This window comes from Mesoplodon mirus (assembly GCF_964341445.2).
Source record: "Mesoplodon mirus genome assembly, chromosome: 18".
NCBI lineage: Eukaryota > Metazoa > Chordata > Mammalia > Artiodactyla > Ziphiidae > Mesoplodon > Mesoplodon mirus.
Window position 1 is genome coordinate 52,870,509 of NC_138994.1, and position 18,178 is coordinate 52,888,686.

The following is an 18,178-nucleotide window of genomic DNA, read 5'->3' on the forward strand; positions in this document are numbered from 1 at the left end:
CTTTATAAGATGTGGCTCTGTGAAGATAAATCTTAGAGGAACTGGTCTTTTCTCTTTTTATTTGTTACATACCATAAAGTAAGAGCTTAAACAGTAATTAGACTATCAAGGCTAATAATTATTTTCTGTAAGTATACTAGATCCTTAAGCATCTGAAACCAGTTGATGTCCTTCCTCACTGAGATTTTTAGACAAAATATGAACTAGAGATTTGGGGGGGGGGTTCCTAATATTTTATTATTTAAAAAAAATGTAGGGCTCCCCTGGTGGCGTGGTTAAGAATCCGCCTGCCAGTGCAGGAGACACGGGTTCGAGCCCTGGTCCAGGAAGATCCCACATGCCGCGGAGCAACTAAGCCTGTGTGCCACAACTATTGAGCCTGTGCTCTAGAGCCCGTGTGCCGCAACTACTGAAGCCCGCACGCCTAGAGCCCATGTTCCGCAACAAGAGAAGCCACAGCAATGAGAAGCCCGCACACGGCAATGAAGAGTAACCACCACTCGCTGCAACTAGAGGAAGCCCACACACAGCAGTGAAGACCCAACACAGCCAAAAATAAATAAAATTAAAGGAAAAAAATGTAAACATGCAAGCAAGTTGAAAGAAGTATACAGTAAACACTCAAATACACATCCCCCCCTGGATTCACAATTAACGTTTTGCTATATTGGCTTTATCATATATCTACTCATCTATCCATCCCTGGACTAGAAGTTTTTAAGCAGGAAAACGTTTTTATTTACTCTCTTATGTGTATTTTATATAGCAACCTTAAGAAAAAAATTTTTTTAAGTTCAATGCTTATAAGCTGTAATTTTCTGAATGAGTTTTATATTAAAGAAAAATATTCCACATGCATAATATAAACACATGAATGGAAAGATGAACACCAAATTCAGGAGAGTAGTTATGTGCATAGAGGAAGGGGAAAGTGCTCATAGAGAAGTTCACAGGGGGCTTCAACTGTAATGTTTTAAAATCTGAAGAGTAAAATGTTAGAACGTGATCTTGTTGTCTACTGAGTATCTGGCTGTGTGTTATCCTCTCTGTTCTTTGCTGTATGTTTGAAATATTTCACAATTAAACATTAAGAGAAAGAGTTGCTACCTAGTCTTCTTTTCCCCTGGCAAAGTATTTTTCATTTCACTTAAGATCCATTGTCCAGTTGGCCTCCAGCTGAGGTGGATTGAATAGAATCGAGCAATACCATATCTCTTCTCAGTTAGTTGATGTACTAGCTGAAGAATGATACAGAGTACCCCCTTTCTACTGAGAATTGAGGAGTATAACTTTTGCATCCTTCTTGATTTTTGCCTAACCGAGGTAGGGAAAAGAAAAAAAAAAAACAGAAACTTCCTGTATTGTATTTAAATTCCATGAAGATATTTGAAGGTTGTTGAAAAGTACAAAATTGTGTATAACTGTGTAATTTTGCATGTTCACCTGATTTCAGAGAAGAAAGACATGGAAAGTGAAATATGGCCAGGGAAGCTGATACATGAAAGCTTGGAGAGATAATGATGCTGCTCAGCCAGGGCCTGGAAACTTGATCAGTCTAAACAAACTGCATAGTACTAAATTGCTTGTGAAAGGGCTGAATCAATCCTGCTGCGATTTGAACTTTTGGCTCCTGAAAGTCTAGAGCAGGCTTGAAAATAAAAATAAAACCCTTACATACTGGATTGTGTTCCAGGCCCTCTGCTGTATTCTCTGTATGAAGGAGGCATCTACCCAAAGAGCAAGAGGCAGCAGAAAGATGAGGCAATGAAAAGGAGTCCTAGGGATTTCTCCCCATATCAGGAGCTCCCAGGGAGAGAGACCCTCTGTCATTAACATATTGATTCCTTCAGGGAATATTTATCTAGAGCCCTAAGCAGAATATAGTGTGGTGTGGGGTAAAGGATCAACCAACCAGAATATATATATATATATATATTTTTTTTTTTTTTCGGTACGCGGGCCTCTCACTGCTGCGGCCTCTCCCATTGCGGAGCACAGGCTCCGGACGCGCAGGCTCAGCAGCCATGGCGCACGGGCCCAGCCGCTTCGCGGCATGTGGGATCCTCCCGGACCGGGGCACGAACCCGCGTCCCCTGCATCGGCAGGTGGACTCTCAACCACTGCGCCACCAGGGAAGCCCAAAACAGAATATATTTAATGCTTATGACTTGCCCAGCACTGTGCTAGGCTCTATGAAGTCCACAAAAGAGAGTTACTGTACGTGATTTGCTTCAGCAGAGAGAGAAATTCTGTGGCATATGTGACATAAAATAGAGAATAAGACCTTGAATAACAATACAGATTATAATGCTAAAGGAGGGACTTCCCTGGTGGCACAGTGGTTAAGAATCCACCTGCCAATGCAGGGGACACAGGTTCGAGCCCTGGTCCGGGAAGATCCCACATGCCGCGGGTCAACTAAGCCCGTGCGCCACAACTACTGAGCCTGCACTGTGAGCCTGCGAGCCGCAACTATTGAAGCCCACGTGCGTAGAGCCTGTACTCCACAGCAAGAGAAGCCACCGCAATGAGAAGCCCACGCACCGCAACTAAGAGTAGCCCCCAATCACTGCAACCGGAGAAAGCCCACACACAGCAACGAAGACCCAACGCAGCCAAAAATAAATAATAAATTTATTATTTTTTTTTAATAAATAAATTCTAAAGGCATTAGAAAAGAGTCATAGCATACTATAAACCAGGAATTGATCATTAGACTTAATCAGAAGGCCTCAGTTCAAATCCTAACTCTGACACTTGCTATGTAAACTTGGGCAGGTCCCTTAATTTTTGAGCCTCAATTTCCACACCAATAAAATGAAGCTGATAATCCCAGCTAGCTCTATTTACCTATACACAGGATTTCAATAAGAATCAAGTGAGGATGTATGTGAAAACACTGTAGAGTTTTTAATTAACGAAAGAGCTGAGAATTGAACCAGGCCTTGAAAATATTTTATACATGGATAACCTAGATAAAAATGGTCTCAGAGGGCTTCCCTGGTGGCGCAGTGGTTGGGAGTCCGCCTGCCGATGCAGGGGACACGGGTTCGTGCCCCGGTCCGGGAAGATCCCACATGCCGTGGAGCAGCTAGGCCCATGAGCCATGGCTGCTGGGCCTGTGCGTCTGGAGCCTGTGCTCCGCAACGGAGAGGCCACAGCAGTGAGAGGCCTGTGTACCGCAAAAAAAAAAGGTCTTAAGAGAAGGAATAATTTGAACAGAGAGGAGAGGGAGACTCAGATATAGGAGGACAGGATAGAAACCACCCAATTATGGCAAGGATTTGTTTTGGGAGAATGGGTAAAAAATAGTTACACCGATTGTGTTGGAGAAGCGATGGAGTTGAGAATAATATGCCATAATGGTTGGATTACAGTAGGATTTAAATTATGGAGGATCTGGGACTTCCCCAGTGGTGCAGTGGTTAAGAATCTGCCTGCCAATGCAGGGGACACGGGTTTGAGCCCTGGTCTGGGAAGATCCCACATGCCGCGGAGCAACTAAGCCCATGCGCCACAACTGCTGAGCCCACGTGCCACAACTACTGAGCCCACATGCCACAACTACTGAAGCCAGTGCGCCTAGAGCCCATGCTCTGCAACAAGAGAAACCACCGCAATGAGAAGTCTGCGCACCGCAATGAAGAGTAGCCCCCACTCGCCACAGCTAGAGAAAGCCCGCACACAGCAACAAAGACCCAACGCAGACAAAAATAAATTAAAAAAAAAAAAAGGAAATAAATAAATAAATAAATAAATAATGGAGGATCTGAAGGCCAGAAGAAGAGCTTGGACTTGATCTGAAAGGGAATAAGGAACTATTTGGGGGTGTTAAGTAGGGAATTATTCTAAAAGGGCTTAACTCATTTTGATAATCAGTATCTAGAGTGCCTGGCCTTAAGGTGTTCAGGATGAGTCCAGTTGTATTCAGTTAATCTGTCAATAGTATGTTGACAGATTGAATTGGACACATCTGAGCGTAGATAAATGGATCTGAGACTGGATGAATTGGACACACCTTAGCCTAGAGTCTAGGCTTCTTGTCACCTAGACATTAGTCTGGTTCATCTTTTCCTTAACTGTAGCAAGGAATGCTAATACTTGCCCAGCTAGTAGGTTTATTTAAAACATCAAGTGAGATGATGATCCCATGGTTATCCACAAATACATTAAATGCCTCCTTCATGTAAGACGCTGTGTAAAACAAAACTAGGGAAACAAAAATATGTTTAGATATAAGTGCTTTGAAAAATGTCTTGGGATGAATAGGAGTTTGAAATACAGAGTTCTAAGGGATCTGGTAGCAAGAGGATGGTATACAACAGCCAGAAGATCATCTTACTGCTATATTTAGTACTGGGTTAGGTCCCTATTATTGTCAGGACCTGCTAGCTATAGCTAGGATCAAGTAGAGGAGAAAACACCAGGTGCAGGAAGGTAGGTATTTAAGGTCCGCAGGAGTTCTTCCTTTTGGCAGTAGACCTTTTCAGACTTAACCTGTTCGGTAGTGAACCTACATAATCATGCAGACAATGTAGAAGACTGATTAACAAAACAGGTTCTGGAGCCAGAATAACTGGCTGAGTTTGAAATACTACTGTATTACCTTAGGCAAATCATTTAATCTCTCTGAGCCTCGTAAAGATAATAATAGAATCATAGGTTGTTTGTGAGAATTGAGATACTGCATGTAAACTCTTAATAGAGGATCTGGTACACAGTGAGTGTCAGCTCAATAAATATCAGTTATTGTTTTTACTTTCAAGACCTTCTCAGCTCCTCTAGATTCCGTATTATGTTACTCCCAAATTTATTTCCCATTTTTCTATCTCTGTCTCACCCCATTTCAGGACATTGATAGTATTAGGCCATATTTGGCTTATTCACCTATAATGTCTTCTACATCATTAGCATCAAACAAGATCTTAAAACATCTTTTGAATTAAAAATTATCTTCAAAATAGTTTATGTACTATATTTTTTACAGTCTAATTCTTTTAAATTAATTGTCTATAATATAGTTCTTCATATTTTTCTTTATAATTTAGTATATTTCTCTAGTTTCCTTAAGCATGTTTTACTTTTCTCATATTATACACATATACGTACGCATATGTACGTATATATACATATATTGATATATATATATTTTTTTAACGCAGTATGTAAAAGATGTGTAGAAGAGAATCTTGGGCCCTGAGTTAATTTAATAGATCACAGTGTGGGAGGAGACACAAAGATTCCAGTGGAAAACAAAAAACTAAACCCTTTAGGAAGGCAATTTGATAATGTCTGCCGATTCCTAAGATGTTTAAAATATTTTAACTAACTGCCAATTCCACCTCTAGGTATCCATCCAACAAATAATTCATATGAATGCCCAAAGATTGTGTGAAAACATGTTCATAGTGATACTGTATATGATAGTAAAGACTGGAAACAATTTAAATGTTCATCAGTAGAGGACTATTTAAATAAATTATATATAATTGTAAAATAGAATACTATGCACTCCTTTAAAAGAATGAGATACATCTTTATAAACATGGAAAAGTGTCCAAGATATAGTGATAAGTGTGTGGGGAGCACAAAGCAGAATAATATGCATAATATAATTATGGCTTGTGTGCACGTGTGTTTCTTAAAGAGCAGCTACAATATATTAATGTTTGCTTATGCAAGGAAAATTTCTGGAAGTATTAACAATCATCCCTGGGAGTAGGATGATGGGGCTGAGAAGAGTGACTTTTACTTTATCTTTCTGAATACTGAAAAGAAAAATGTTTCTGAGCATGTGTTTAAAAAAATTTTTTTAATGTTTAAAGAGATTGTGAGGATTAAATGGTTAAATGTTTTGTACGGTGTGTTGGATGTGAAAAGTGATCTATAAATGCCTATTATTTTTACTAAACAATAGAGTGTGAGGCTTTTGTAACCTGAAGAAAGCAGCATTTCAACATCTCTTCCTACTAGAGCATATGGTTAAGACTATGGGGGATGAGTGCCTTAGATCTGCCTCTCATGGAGTTGATAGGCAGATCTTTTCGGTATTCCCCATTGCTCTTACGGTGGAAAGTTCCATAGAAAGGATTGGAAGGGCTCAGTGACACTGTTTAATCCAGTGTTTAAAACTATTGTCAGATATTCTTTTAAATAAAACTATTAGCCTCGTGGTGATTGCAAAACTTGATCGCTTTTAAGAGCCTTTGTTTACAGAGTTTAGTGTATTGTATTGAATGAAGAGTGCCTTTGACTAAGTGTAGCAAGATACCTCTAGGTACTGTCTGGGCAACAAGTTTGAAAATTAGGGGTATTATCTTGAGAGTTTTATCCTAGCATTTTACAGATTAACAGGAGACAGACTGTTGTGCTACTCTAGGTAACAGGCTTTTTGTTTTGTAACTCTTTAAAGTGTTGGTTTTCTCCCTTTTGACCCTCAGGAGATTAATTTACTATTTATTTCTCTAGATCAAGCCCCTTAGAGAAAACATAAAAATACAAATAGGTCTTCTGATTGGTATAATCATTCTTTCTTATGACTAGGTATTTAAAAAAATAAAGTTATATAAGTTAATACTATTATTTCAAAGCTTAAAAAAAAGGAAAGCAAAATCCCAGTAAGCCCTGCAGATCTCATGTTACTACAAGATGGCAATATATAATTAACTGCCTGGCAAACAATAATAGTAAAGACTTCCTGAATGAAATGGTGGTATATAGGGGAAGTTTATTTGTATTTTAATTTTCATTCATTCATCAACTTCTCATCCCAATTACAAACAAATACAATGCTTTCTGTTATTGGAAGCTGATTGGCAATTTATGGACGGTAAAAATACAAAAATTTAGTGCCGTCCTGTTTACAAAGCACTTGTGTCTGTGTATCTTAGTAAACCTGGGAGGTAAGCATTACCATCCCACTTTAAGATTAAAGGAATCAGGGCTGGAACAGAGTAAGTTTTGCCTGTGGACAAAGTAGCTAGAGTCTAGAACTTTCTGATATCAGATTCATTGCCATTTTAATGTTGCCCGCTTTAGCTGTTTTTCAGGTTGGTGGAAAAGAGCATAGAGGATTATCTCTAGTCCAACATTTTCATTTTCTCAGTGAATAAACTAAAATGCACAGTGGACTTTACCTGAAGGTTGCCAGACTGACTTCAGAGTCCCCTTGCGCCCCCCCCACACGCACACACATGCTTTCTGAACAACCTAAAGAAAAGCACATAGGTCTTTTACCTTAGAGAAACACTCAAAGGATAAGATACATGGAAGAGTTAGAAAAGCAGAAACATTTTAATAAAAATGTAAAAATTTATTATAATCCTGCCCTCTGATCTAAGATTCTTCATTGAACACTCCAACTCTCTGATTTTATTCCTGAAGGGCAATCTCCTCAACCTTTCCCTTAGGTCTCTTAAGCTTACTGAGCCATTAAGGCCAAAAAGTAGATTTTTGTGCCAGGCACTCTTTTCGGAGCTTTATATGTGTTAATTTAATTAATCCTCCCAATAACCTCATAAATTAGGAACTAATACTGAGCCCTAGATTAAGTAGCTATTTAAAGTTCATAGCTGTTGGTGGCACTAGGATTCAAACTCAGCCTATTAATTCCAAGGCCAGAGTTTGTTGGGGTTTTTTAATAAACTTAAAAAAAATTATGTTTAAAGTTCTTTTTAAAATTAATTAATTAATTAATATTTATTTTTGGCTGCGTTGGCTCTTTGTTGCTGCGGGCAGGCTTTCTCTAGCTGCAGTGAGCAGGGGCTACTCTTCTTTGAGGTGCGCGGGCTTCTCACTGTGGTGGCTTCTCTTGTTGCGGAGTATGGGCTCTATAGGCGCACGGGCTTCAGTAGTTGTGGCTCATGGGCTCTAGAGCCTGCGCAGGTTCAGTAGTTGTGGTGCATGGGCTTAGTTGCTCCACAACATGCGGGGTCTTCCTGGACCAGGGATCGAATCCGTGTCCCCTGCATTGGCAGGTGGATTCTTAACCACTGTGCCACCAGGGAAAGCCAGCCAGAGTTTTTAACTGTTGGGCTGTACTGCTTTGAACTAAATGACTGCATTAAGTGGATTAAATCCATTTTTCAGGATCTCCAGATTGGATGAAATTTCTTTCCTAAGGTTCCCGACTCTCCCAAAAACAGATCTTGGCATATTTCCTTAGGGTTTTATTATCCCATTTTACAGATGAAGTTAAGTGACTTGACCAAAATCTTAGATTATTAAATGACTGTGTTAGAACTAAATTTAGGTCCTCTGGTTTCTAGCCTGCAGTTTTTGGTACTATAACGTTGTCACCTTTTAGCTCATTAGCTATTGTCAATTCAAGTGATCCACCCATGTTGAAATTCTGTTACAGCAACAAAAGCATGTTCACATCCTTCACAATTCACCTTTGGACCTGTCCTGGAGTACAGTTAGGTCAGTATGCAAGTCTCTGGTTTTATACAGTTTTACAGTGTTTATACCTTATGGAGGGACACATGGAAACATAGTAATGGAAGTATCTTATGGATTCAAGAGACATCTATTACTTAAAAATTTTTTAATGCTATTAATATATGAGTCTACAAAAAATTTAATTTGGTCATAGCTAATGCTGTCAAGAGCCAAATTAACATTTTAGAATATTCATATTTCTGACCCTTGAAATAGTCAGCAAATGACATGACAAAATTCATTTCAAGTCTACTAAATTCAAGCAACAGTATAAAGAAATGCAGTGATTTTTCTTCAGGGCCTTTGTGCAGATTTTTTTTTTAGAGAAAGCCCCTTCTGACTTCATGTGGAGTAGAAAACTAGCTTAGTTTATTTCATGCTGCTCAATTTAATTTGGAATCATTTTTGAATTCCTAGATGCTTAGGTACAGAGAACTTGCTCCCTAGAGCCTTGTTTCCTGACACTGGAGAGTAAAGGATTAAATTGAGCTGAAACTAAATTGATTGACATTTTGACACTCTGCAGATTGTGAAAAGAAACGGAATTTGTTCAACTTTTTGAAACAGTAGTAGAAAGAACTATTTCCTTAAAGGTACCTCAGTCTGCAGAGATGATTTTTTTTTTTTCCTTAAAAACCAAGAGGCATGTTCTAGCACTTTCCCAATTTTCTATATTACAGTTCAAAATGAGAATTTAACTTTGAAAAGCTTTTGAAAAAGCCTCGATGGGGGTGTTAAAATAGTCTCCTTTTGTTGAACGGGCACTGACAGAAGTCTTTCGAGGAGAAACAAAGGACTATGCACTTATGGGGTGTCACTATAGGAACCTATTTATAAAAGACAAGTATACATATTTATGAAATCTTTATCTCTAGCGTTTTTAAATGCCAGAGATATTAAGTGTTGCATTGAGTAAAATACATTTCCTGCTGAGTTCTTTTTCCGGCAGATACAAATGATTACCATGACATCATCTTTTCCTAAACGGCGTCATTTAAGTGTTGACTTCAATAAAATCCTATCACTGCTGTGTCATGAAAGGAACTGGACTCACCTTAACAGTGCTGTTCCAAACAGCCTGCTACGGTTTTCTTGTTTTTTGGTTTTTTTTTTAAATCACTGCAGGAGGCTGTAATAAATTACAGCCTGGAAGAAGTTTCAAACTGGCAAGTTTGCCAGATATTTAAAGCAATTTATTTTGGGGTGTATCAGCAGATTTTTTCTTACACTGCCATTTGGGTGCCTGCTGACATAGCCTGAATAAATCTTTCAAAATTTTTCCTTCCTAGAGATGGATGAAGATGATGATGCACTGGACTCCGAAGTTCAGACCTTTCATTAACTCTTCACTTGCCAACTAGTTCCTTCTTAATTTAGATATCTATTTCTGGCATGAGTTCGCAATATTTCCAGTCCCTCAGTGCCTTGGCAACAACTTTGTTTTATGGAAGGATCAACTAACAAAAGAGGGATTCTGGTTGCAGACATAGAATTTATAGTTTAGATTATTTCATTACTGGTATTTTGAAAATTGCCAAACTTCCCAATAGGAAAAGAAGTCTGAAATTTTATATAAAACAAAGACATTTCTTCTTGATTCTAGCATATGCTGAGTAGTAAAGTGAGTTCTTCCTAATTATAGTCCCTTTTATAATTCTACTTTCTCTTATAATTTTTTCTCATGATCTCTTATGATAGTGAAGTCTTTTTTTTTTTTTTTTTTTTTTTTTTTTTTGCGGTATGCGGGCCTCTCACTGTTGTGGCCTCCCCCGTTGCGGAGCACAGGCTCCGGATGCGCAGGCCCAGCGGCCATGGCTCACGGGCCCAGCCGCTCCGCGGCATATGGGATCCTCCCAGACCGGGGCACGAACCCGTATCCCCTGCATCGGCAGGCGGACTCTCAACCACTGCGCCACCAGGGAGGCCCATGAAGTCTTTTTTTAATTATTAATTTTTGGCTCTGGAATTCCTAAAGCAACTTATATCGATGTATATTTTAGTCAAGTATTCATAAAAGCTAAAAATACTGATGCCCAAAAATACTTGTTCTGATGAGACAGTAAGGATAAGAGATAAGGGAGCTAACTTTTTTTTTTAATTAATTTATTTATTTTTGGCTGCATTGGGTCTTCGTTGCTGCACACGGGCTTTCTCTAGTTGCAGTGAGCGGGGGCTATTCTTCGTTGCGGTGTGCGGGCTTCTCATTACCGGGGCTTCTCTTGTGGAGCACAGGCTCTAGGATCGTGGGCTTCAGTAGCTGTAGCATGTAGGCTCAGTAGTTGTGGCTCGCGGGCTCTAGAGCGCAGGCTCAGTAGTTGGGGCACATGGACTTAGTTGCTCCGCGGCATGTGGAATCTTTCCGGACCAGGGATCGAACCCGTGTCCCCTGCATTGGCAGGCAAATTCTTAACCACTGCACCACCAGGGAAGCCCAGGAAGCTAACTTTTACTGAGTGCCTGAAGGGGGCCAGTCCCTTTTGTAAGCCACTACACATAGCATAGTGTGTAGGTGAGAGAGAAAAGAGATTCTCTTTTTACAGAGCTGGTCCCTGTTCAGGTGAAAGGCACTGCTCAGCGAGTTGTTAAGGAAAATCATAAAGCATCAGGGAATAGGGTTTGGTGGGGAAAGCCTTAGATCAGGAGTTATAAAACGGGAGTTCCTATCTAAGTCAATTACAAATAAGATCATCTGGCTAGACCCTCAGTGTTTCCACATCAGTACAGTGAGGATATAATCTCTAGCCCGTCTTCCTCTCTAGATCATTTGGTACAGTAGTTCTCAACCAGGCTGCGCAATGGGATTACCAGGGGAGCTTTGAAAAATACTGATTTCTAGATCCCAACTTTAAGAGATTCCGATTTGATTTGTCTAGGGTGCAACCGGGCATTGGGATTTTTTTAAATCTCCACAGGTGGATTCATATGTGCAGTTAAGGCTGGGAATCCTTGGTTTGGAGGAGGGTTAGTAAATTTATTTACAAGCATTAGCAGATGTTATCGACAGTGTAGATAGACTTTTTTCCCCATCATAGTTTCAACTATTAAAAAAAAAAATCCAGTGTATCTCAGCATTTTCCTAGCCCGTAGCACATAGGAAGCCGTTGATAAACATTTATTGCATTTGCGAGTGTACAGCCTTTTAAAGTTTTAAGGTCATTTGAAAAATGGGGTTTGTTTGAGGTTCATGCATAAAGCGGATTAAGAGGCAGGACCTTTCTGTTGAAACATTCCAATGAAATGCGAGCCTTTCTGGCCCACCCCCCGGCTCTCTTCACTCCTTCACCCAAGCCGAGGTGGCTTGGGGCCGACCCTTGTTCCCCAGGCTCCGACACCGGCAGCGGATCCGGCGGGTGCTAAGAGCTCCGGGGCGGGGCGTCCGCGGGGCCCGACCCTCTCGGGTCTCAGGACCCTCCCCGCCGGCGCGCTCAGCTCCGCCCCGCCCCGCCCCGCCCCGCCCCGGACGCGAGTTGGGGCGGGCTGCTGGAGGCGCCCGGCCGCCGGGACTCCACAGCCGAGCCCCAGGGCTACGGCAGCTGCTTCCGCGCGACCCGGCGGGCCCACTTCTGCCGCCGGGAGTCCGCGCTGCCCGCGCCTCCAGTCCGGCGGAGCCCAAAGCGAGCGCCTCGTGCCGGACCCGGGCGGGGGCCGGGATGCGGAGCTATGCGCCTTGAGCCGGCCCCATGACCCTGAGCACGTTGGCCCGCGAGAGGAAGGCGCCCCCCGCCTGCACCTGGAGCCTCAGTGGCCCCGACATGATCCCCTACTTCTCTGCCAACGCGGTCATCTCGCAGAACGCCATCAACCAGCTGTGAGTGCGCCGCGCGCCCTCCCACCCCTCTGTGAACGCTCGGAAAGTTTGCTTTTCAGCAGCCGCTTTCCCCCGGCAGTTGAGAGCAAGCAAGGGCGAAATCGCATCCTGCTTGCTTGCAGGTCTCGGGGCGTCTGGGGGCATAGTGGGGTGGAGGGGAAGGGTAATTCTTGGAGGGAGAAAGTGTCCTGGGGGTGGGGAGGCGGACAGAAGAATCCTTTGGGAGCATTTCTGGTAAACTTTGAGAGAATCTGAAAGTGAGGTCGCCCCGGGAAATTGTGATGACTGAGTGACAGCCGTATGGCATTCGGGAGACTTGGGCTGAAGGGCGGTCAGTAGCTCTGAACCGCCGGCCGGAAAAGCTAGCACTCCCTTGCGGGTCCTGCTGGTGCTCAAGCTCCCGTGTTGTTTTGTTTTCTTGTTTCAAATAAGTTTGCTTGTGACCATAGGTTTCGACTACAAGCCGTGCACACAAAGAAGGGCAGTTCATTCTTAACACCCGCTGGTTGTAGTCTGAAATTATTTCATAAAACTGGATTTTAGTAGTTTGGCTCTTTTTCTTTTTGTCTCCGCCTGTAGTAGTACGTGCTAACAACCCAAGCCTGTATGCACACCTTCAATCGCCAAAGTGCAAGATTCATTTGCATCTTTAAATCTTAACTGTTTTCAAAGTCTCTAGAGTTGTTCCTCCCTTCCATTGTGGTTTAGTTATTTCTGAGAACTGTGTGCTCAAGCTTGTGGTTAATCTCATCTCACAGTTAGGGCGAAGTAAAGGAACTCTCTCATCTCACAGTTAAAAAGGGCAAAGTAGAGGGACTCCCATCTATTCAAGTTGCATCCTTAAACTAGTTGAGTGATTTAGGGTTACTTTTAGATAGCAGCAGTTTGGTCTTTGTAGTGTATTAGCACTCATTCGGAGTACCTTCAAGGAGAGTTACCTACTGAGGTTTTCCCAGACTCCTGGCACTTGAGCAACTTCTCTTTCCCTCCCAGGTCAACCCTAAAGAACTTTTTAGTTTCATGTCCAACAATAGAAACTTTCCATCATCCCTTATTAAAGGTCCCAAGAATAGCATGTAAAGTGATTTATAGATAATCTTAAAACTAATTTATTATTTTAACTAACTGTTTTGCTCTCTTACCAAATCAAATTTGCATTTCAACTTTTTTCCTTTGTGTTGATTCATGGTGGCGCACCGAAAAAACAATATCCCCCCGCAGTATCGTGGTTTTACTGTTCTGTATTATAAACTCTACAGAATTAAATCAACTGTTTACTTGTATTTTCCCTTTAAAAAAAAAAAAGGACAATTGGAATGAAGAACCTGAAAGTGGATAACCAATCTCAAAATAAGTGTTAACAATACTTCTAAAAAGGTAGTGGAAGCAACCCACATGTCCATTAATGGATACATGGATAAACAGAATGTGGTATATAATACAACTGAATCTTATTCAGCCTTAAAAAGGAAGGAAATTCTGATATATGCTACAGCATGGATGAACTTTGAAGACATCATACTAAGTGAAATAAGCCAGTGACAAAGTACAAATACTGTATGATTCCACTTATGTGAGGGACCTTAGAGTAGTCTGGTTGCTAGGGGTTGGAGGAGGAGAATGAGATGTTTGTGTTTAATAGGTACAGAATTTCATTTGAGGAAGAAGAAAAAGTTATGGGGATGGATGGTGGTGATGGTTGCACAACAATGTGAATGTATTTATTGGCACTGAACTGTACACTTAAAAATGGTTAAAATGGCAAATTTTATGTATATTTAACTACAGTTTAAAAAAAAGGTTAAACAAAACTTAAAAGGCAGAGCTTCTAAGCTTTTTGGGGAAAAGGAGTTTTGAATCTTGCTTCCTAGTGTGGTCAAGCAAGTACAGATTTCTTTTCCTACTAATTAGTGACTTTAGGTAAGTCATTTGAGTTCAGTTTCTTAAACTGTAAAATGAGGATAAGGTGGTTCCTCCCCCAGAGGATGGCTAAAGATTATATGCGTGGTAACAATTTACAAACTATAAACCCCTGCCCAGGAAAATGTGTTAATTGAAATTAAACAAAAACTATTAGCTGCCATTTATTGACCACTTGCCACTGTGCTAAGTTTAATGTGTATTATTATCTCATTTAATCATCACAGCCACCCTATGAACTAATTTATTCTGTTTACAGATAATGTAGCTGAGGCTTAGAGAAGTTAAGTAATTACTCAAGACCATATAGCTTGTAAATGACAAAACTGTCCTTAGAATCCAGATGTTTCCTAGGCCAGTGCTCTTAACCACTAGAAAAATGATCTTCTGTCTTAGTAGTTACAAGGTCACTTTTGAGACTTACGTCTTAGGAGTTATCTTTATGTGCTGACATCTTCAACTTAGTAGTGAAAACATTTGCTACACGAAGAGTTTTGCTGTTAAGGTAGACAGTCTTTTAAAGAATTTGCAGAATATTTCTCTTTTCCTTTTTGTCTCTCTTTTACCACTTTTTTTTTTCTTAAGAGAGTTTTGCTAATATTCACTTCTTCTAAAGTGTATTTATTAGTATTGCTTTAGCCATCATTTTTATTTTACATTTATAGTGTTGCCCAGTTCATCATCATTTAAAAATCTTTAGGGGCTTCCCTAGTGGCACAGTGGTTAAGAATCCGCCTGCCAATGCAGGGGACACGGGTTCAAGCCCTGGTCCGGGAAGGTCCCACATGCCGTGGAGCAACTAAGCCCGTGCACCACAACTACTGAGCCTGCGCTCTAGAGCCCGCGAGTCACAACTACTGAAGCCCTTGCCCCTAGAGCCCATGCTCCGCGACAAGAGAAGCCACCGCAGTGAGAAGCCTGCATACCCCAGCGAAGAGTAGCCCCTGCTCGCCACAACTAGAGAAAGCCTGCACACAGCAGCAAAGACCCAACACAGCCAAAAAAAAAAAAAAAAAAAATCTTTAAAGATCATTCTGAATAAACCCCTAAATTTTGTTAACTTACACACATTTTTGGCACCTAATGCAGAAGTTCTTAATTTGGGGTCTATGGTTACTGAAGCCATGAATTGGCCTTAGAAGCTTAATGAACTCCTTGAGATCATATGAAAATGTTGGGTAAATATATATATAAAAACCATATTCTCAAAGTAATGTGATCTTATAAAAGGTTAGGAATCTCCTTCCTGGGACTTCACTGGTGGTCCAATGGCTGAGACTCCACGCTCCCAATGGAGGGGGCCCGGGTTCCAACCCTGGTCAGAGAGCTAGATCCTGCATGCCCCAACTAAAAGATCCCGAATGCCGCAACTAAGACCTGGCACAGCCAAATAAACAAACAAATAAATAAATATTTTTTAAAAATCTCCTTCCTAAAGGGAAGTATTGTTTCTAAGGCCTGATACAGTAAAAACTTAACTGGTGTGAGCATTTCCCTGTGGTGCCAGATATGTAAATAGCAGTGATGAATGGGAGCAACTAAAAGATTAAGATTTAAGGTCCTTAAGTGAAGACTGAATTTTAAGTGTATGCTTGGGCCAAGGGGTACCTTGACACCTGAGTACTCTTAGGCCAGTGGTTCTCTTGTCACTGCTGAGGAACCACTCATAAGAGCTTTTTTTCCTTTTCTTGTTTGCTGCCTCAGATTTGCTCTGGGTTTAGAAACCAAGTAAACCATGTAACAAATCCCATGAGAACTGTGTCAGAGTAAAAAGACCACAGTGAGATCTTAGGGGCTTCCCTATGGAGAAAGTTAATGACCTTTAGAGTAGGGCCTTTGGATACCTATTTTGGTGATTTCACAGGCTCTTTCGAATTTCTTGACTTTTAACTGTGTGTATATACATATAGGTGAAATTAGAGAATAGCTTGGGTATTACTGTATTTTATTGGGAATTATATCATCATTATTGGATTAAGGTCTCCCCTTACCATTATGTAAAACTCACCAAATATAGTGTTATTTCTTATGTATTCAGAGAAGAACATTAAGAAGTGATTGAATTAACTCCAGAAACAAAGAATAGTTACTGTCATAAGTGTTAATCCTACTAGAAAAATATATGTGAGCAACCCGAGCATCATCTGATCAAACTTCAAGAGTCTTGGATCAGACTGCTCAAATGATCATGAAAAGTTCCATACCCTTTAAGAATCTACACATGCTTTTAAATAAAACAAAAATCTGAACTTCTGAAAAATGTGGGAGCCTATGTTATTTTTTTTTAAACCTATGTTATTTTTAGAGAGCCAGCCTTCAACCTCTGAGAAGTGAAGTTGCTAAGCAAGGGGCCAAGGCTTTTCTAATGTTATTGTTATATGCCAAACAAATAGCTTATCAACAAATAAGTGACTATTTTTGTGTCCTGAAAAGTTCAGGGAAGGATCAAGAATTAGTAGATAAAATGCTGGCAAAGGCTATCGTTAAAGCAGTGTTCCCATTATGAAAACCGCTGATCAAAAGTCTTGGAACTTAAAAAAAAAAAAAAAAGTCTTGGAACTTAGAAGCTTGAGACCTTGCTTGATTTGTTAATGAGGTTACCTTGAGCGTTTTATCCTTGACCCAAAATACTTGTATTTATTTATTTAGTTACGTATATGAGTTTGACTTCCTAGCTTCACATCAGTGCTATCTGAAGCTCAAGGTCAGCAACAGAGGAGCATATTGAGATGATTATCCAAAATGTACCTTTACATGAAATTGAAAGGTAGAAACAGCTTTATTTTTTGTGTTTATTAGTGATAGTACGAATGCTCTTTCAGTTCTGCTGTATAGTTATGCAAGTGATTTCACTTGTGCTCATCTCTGAACTTAAGCTTGCATCAGGATCACCTGGATGGCTTATTGAAACAGACTGCTGCCTACGCCCCCCAGAGTTTCTGATTCTGTAAGTCTGGGGTGAGACTAGAGAATTTAAATTTCTAACAAGTTCCTAGAGGATGCTGATGATGCTGATCCAGGGACCACACTTTGGAAACCACTACCTTAAAGTATTCCTGTGAGGCAGATTGGGCAAGTCATTATCCACATTTTGTAGAGTAAATAAACTAAAAAATCAAAATGGTGAAGTGATTGCCACAGGGATTACATGAATTGCTATTGGTAGAACTGAAACTAGAACCAGCATTTCCTGTCTCCAAGTCTAGAGCTCTTAACGATGCTGCACTCAAAGTCCTGACGCTTTGTATATATGTGGGAACATTTCTTTAGATAAAATTCTAACAGTGGAATTTCTGGGTCTGATGGTATGTACCTGTTAAAATTTCGATACATGCTGCCAAAATGCTTTGCAGTTTGCTTTGCCAGTTTCCTCTTACCAGCTATAAGTAAGAGTATATCTTACTTATATACTTACATAGGTATCTTTACCAACCCTGGTAATATTAGTGATATTAGATAGCAGTTAATTTTTTACTGAGCTCTTACTGTGTGCCAGGCATTGTTTTGAGTACTATGCATATTACCTCATTCTCTGTTCTTAACAACTTTGACTTAGGTGTATCCTCAGTTACACATGAGAGGCACAGAGATGTTAAGTAATTTGTCTAAGGTAATACAGCCAGGATGCAAACACAGACAGTCTCACTCCAGGACCCCTGCTCTTAAACACTCCTCTGTTTGCACTTCCCTTACTATTGAAGAACTTTAGGATCCTTTTGTATTTTTATTGGTCTTGCTCATTTTTCTTCTGTAATTTGCATGTTTGTACTTTAACCATTTTTCTTTTCGTAGTTTTTTTCATTTTCATGTAGTACTCTGTACATTCTGAATGTTTTAAAAATACTTTGCCCAGCCTATTGCTTGTCTTTTAATTTTGCATCTTGTATAAAAGTTTTTAATTTTTTTTCTTTTTTTAATTTATTGGCTGCGTTGGATCTTCGTTGCTGCGCACGGGCTTTCTCTAGCTGTGGTGAGCGGGGGCCTACTCTTTGTTGCGGTGCGCGGGCTTCC

General features: G+C 40.5%; 1 protein-coding gene across 4 annotated transcripts in view; it reads left to right on the forward strand.

Moving 5' to 3' along the window:
- SSH2 (slingshot protein phosphatase 2) overlaps nucleotides 1-18,178 on the forward strand; it is a 251,056-nt gene that overhangs the window by 128,135 nt on the left and 104,743 nt on the right. The window contains exon 1 of one of the 4 annotated variants that reach the window (XM_082604552.1): nucleotides 11,922-12,247. The exons of the other annotated variants lie outside the window; for them this stretch is intronic. Coding sequence (XP_082460678.1) covers nucleotides 12,120-12,247 — 128 coding nt within the window. The 5' untranslated portion in view covers nucleotides 11,922-12,119. Of the gene's footprint in view, nucleotides 1-11,921; nucleotides 12,248-18,178 lie in introns of those variants that run through there. 4 annotated transcript variants of the gene reach the window in all.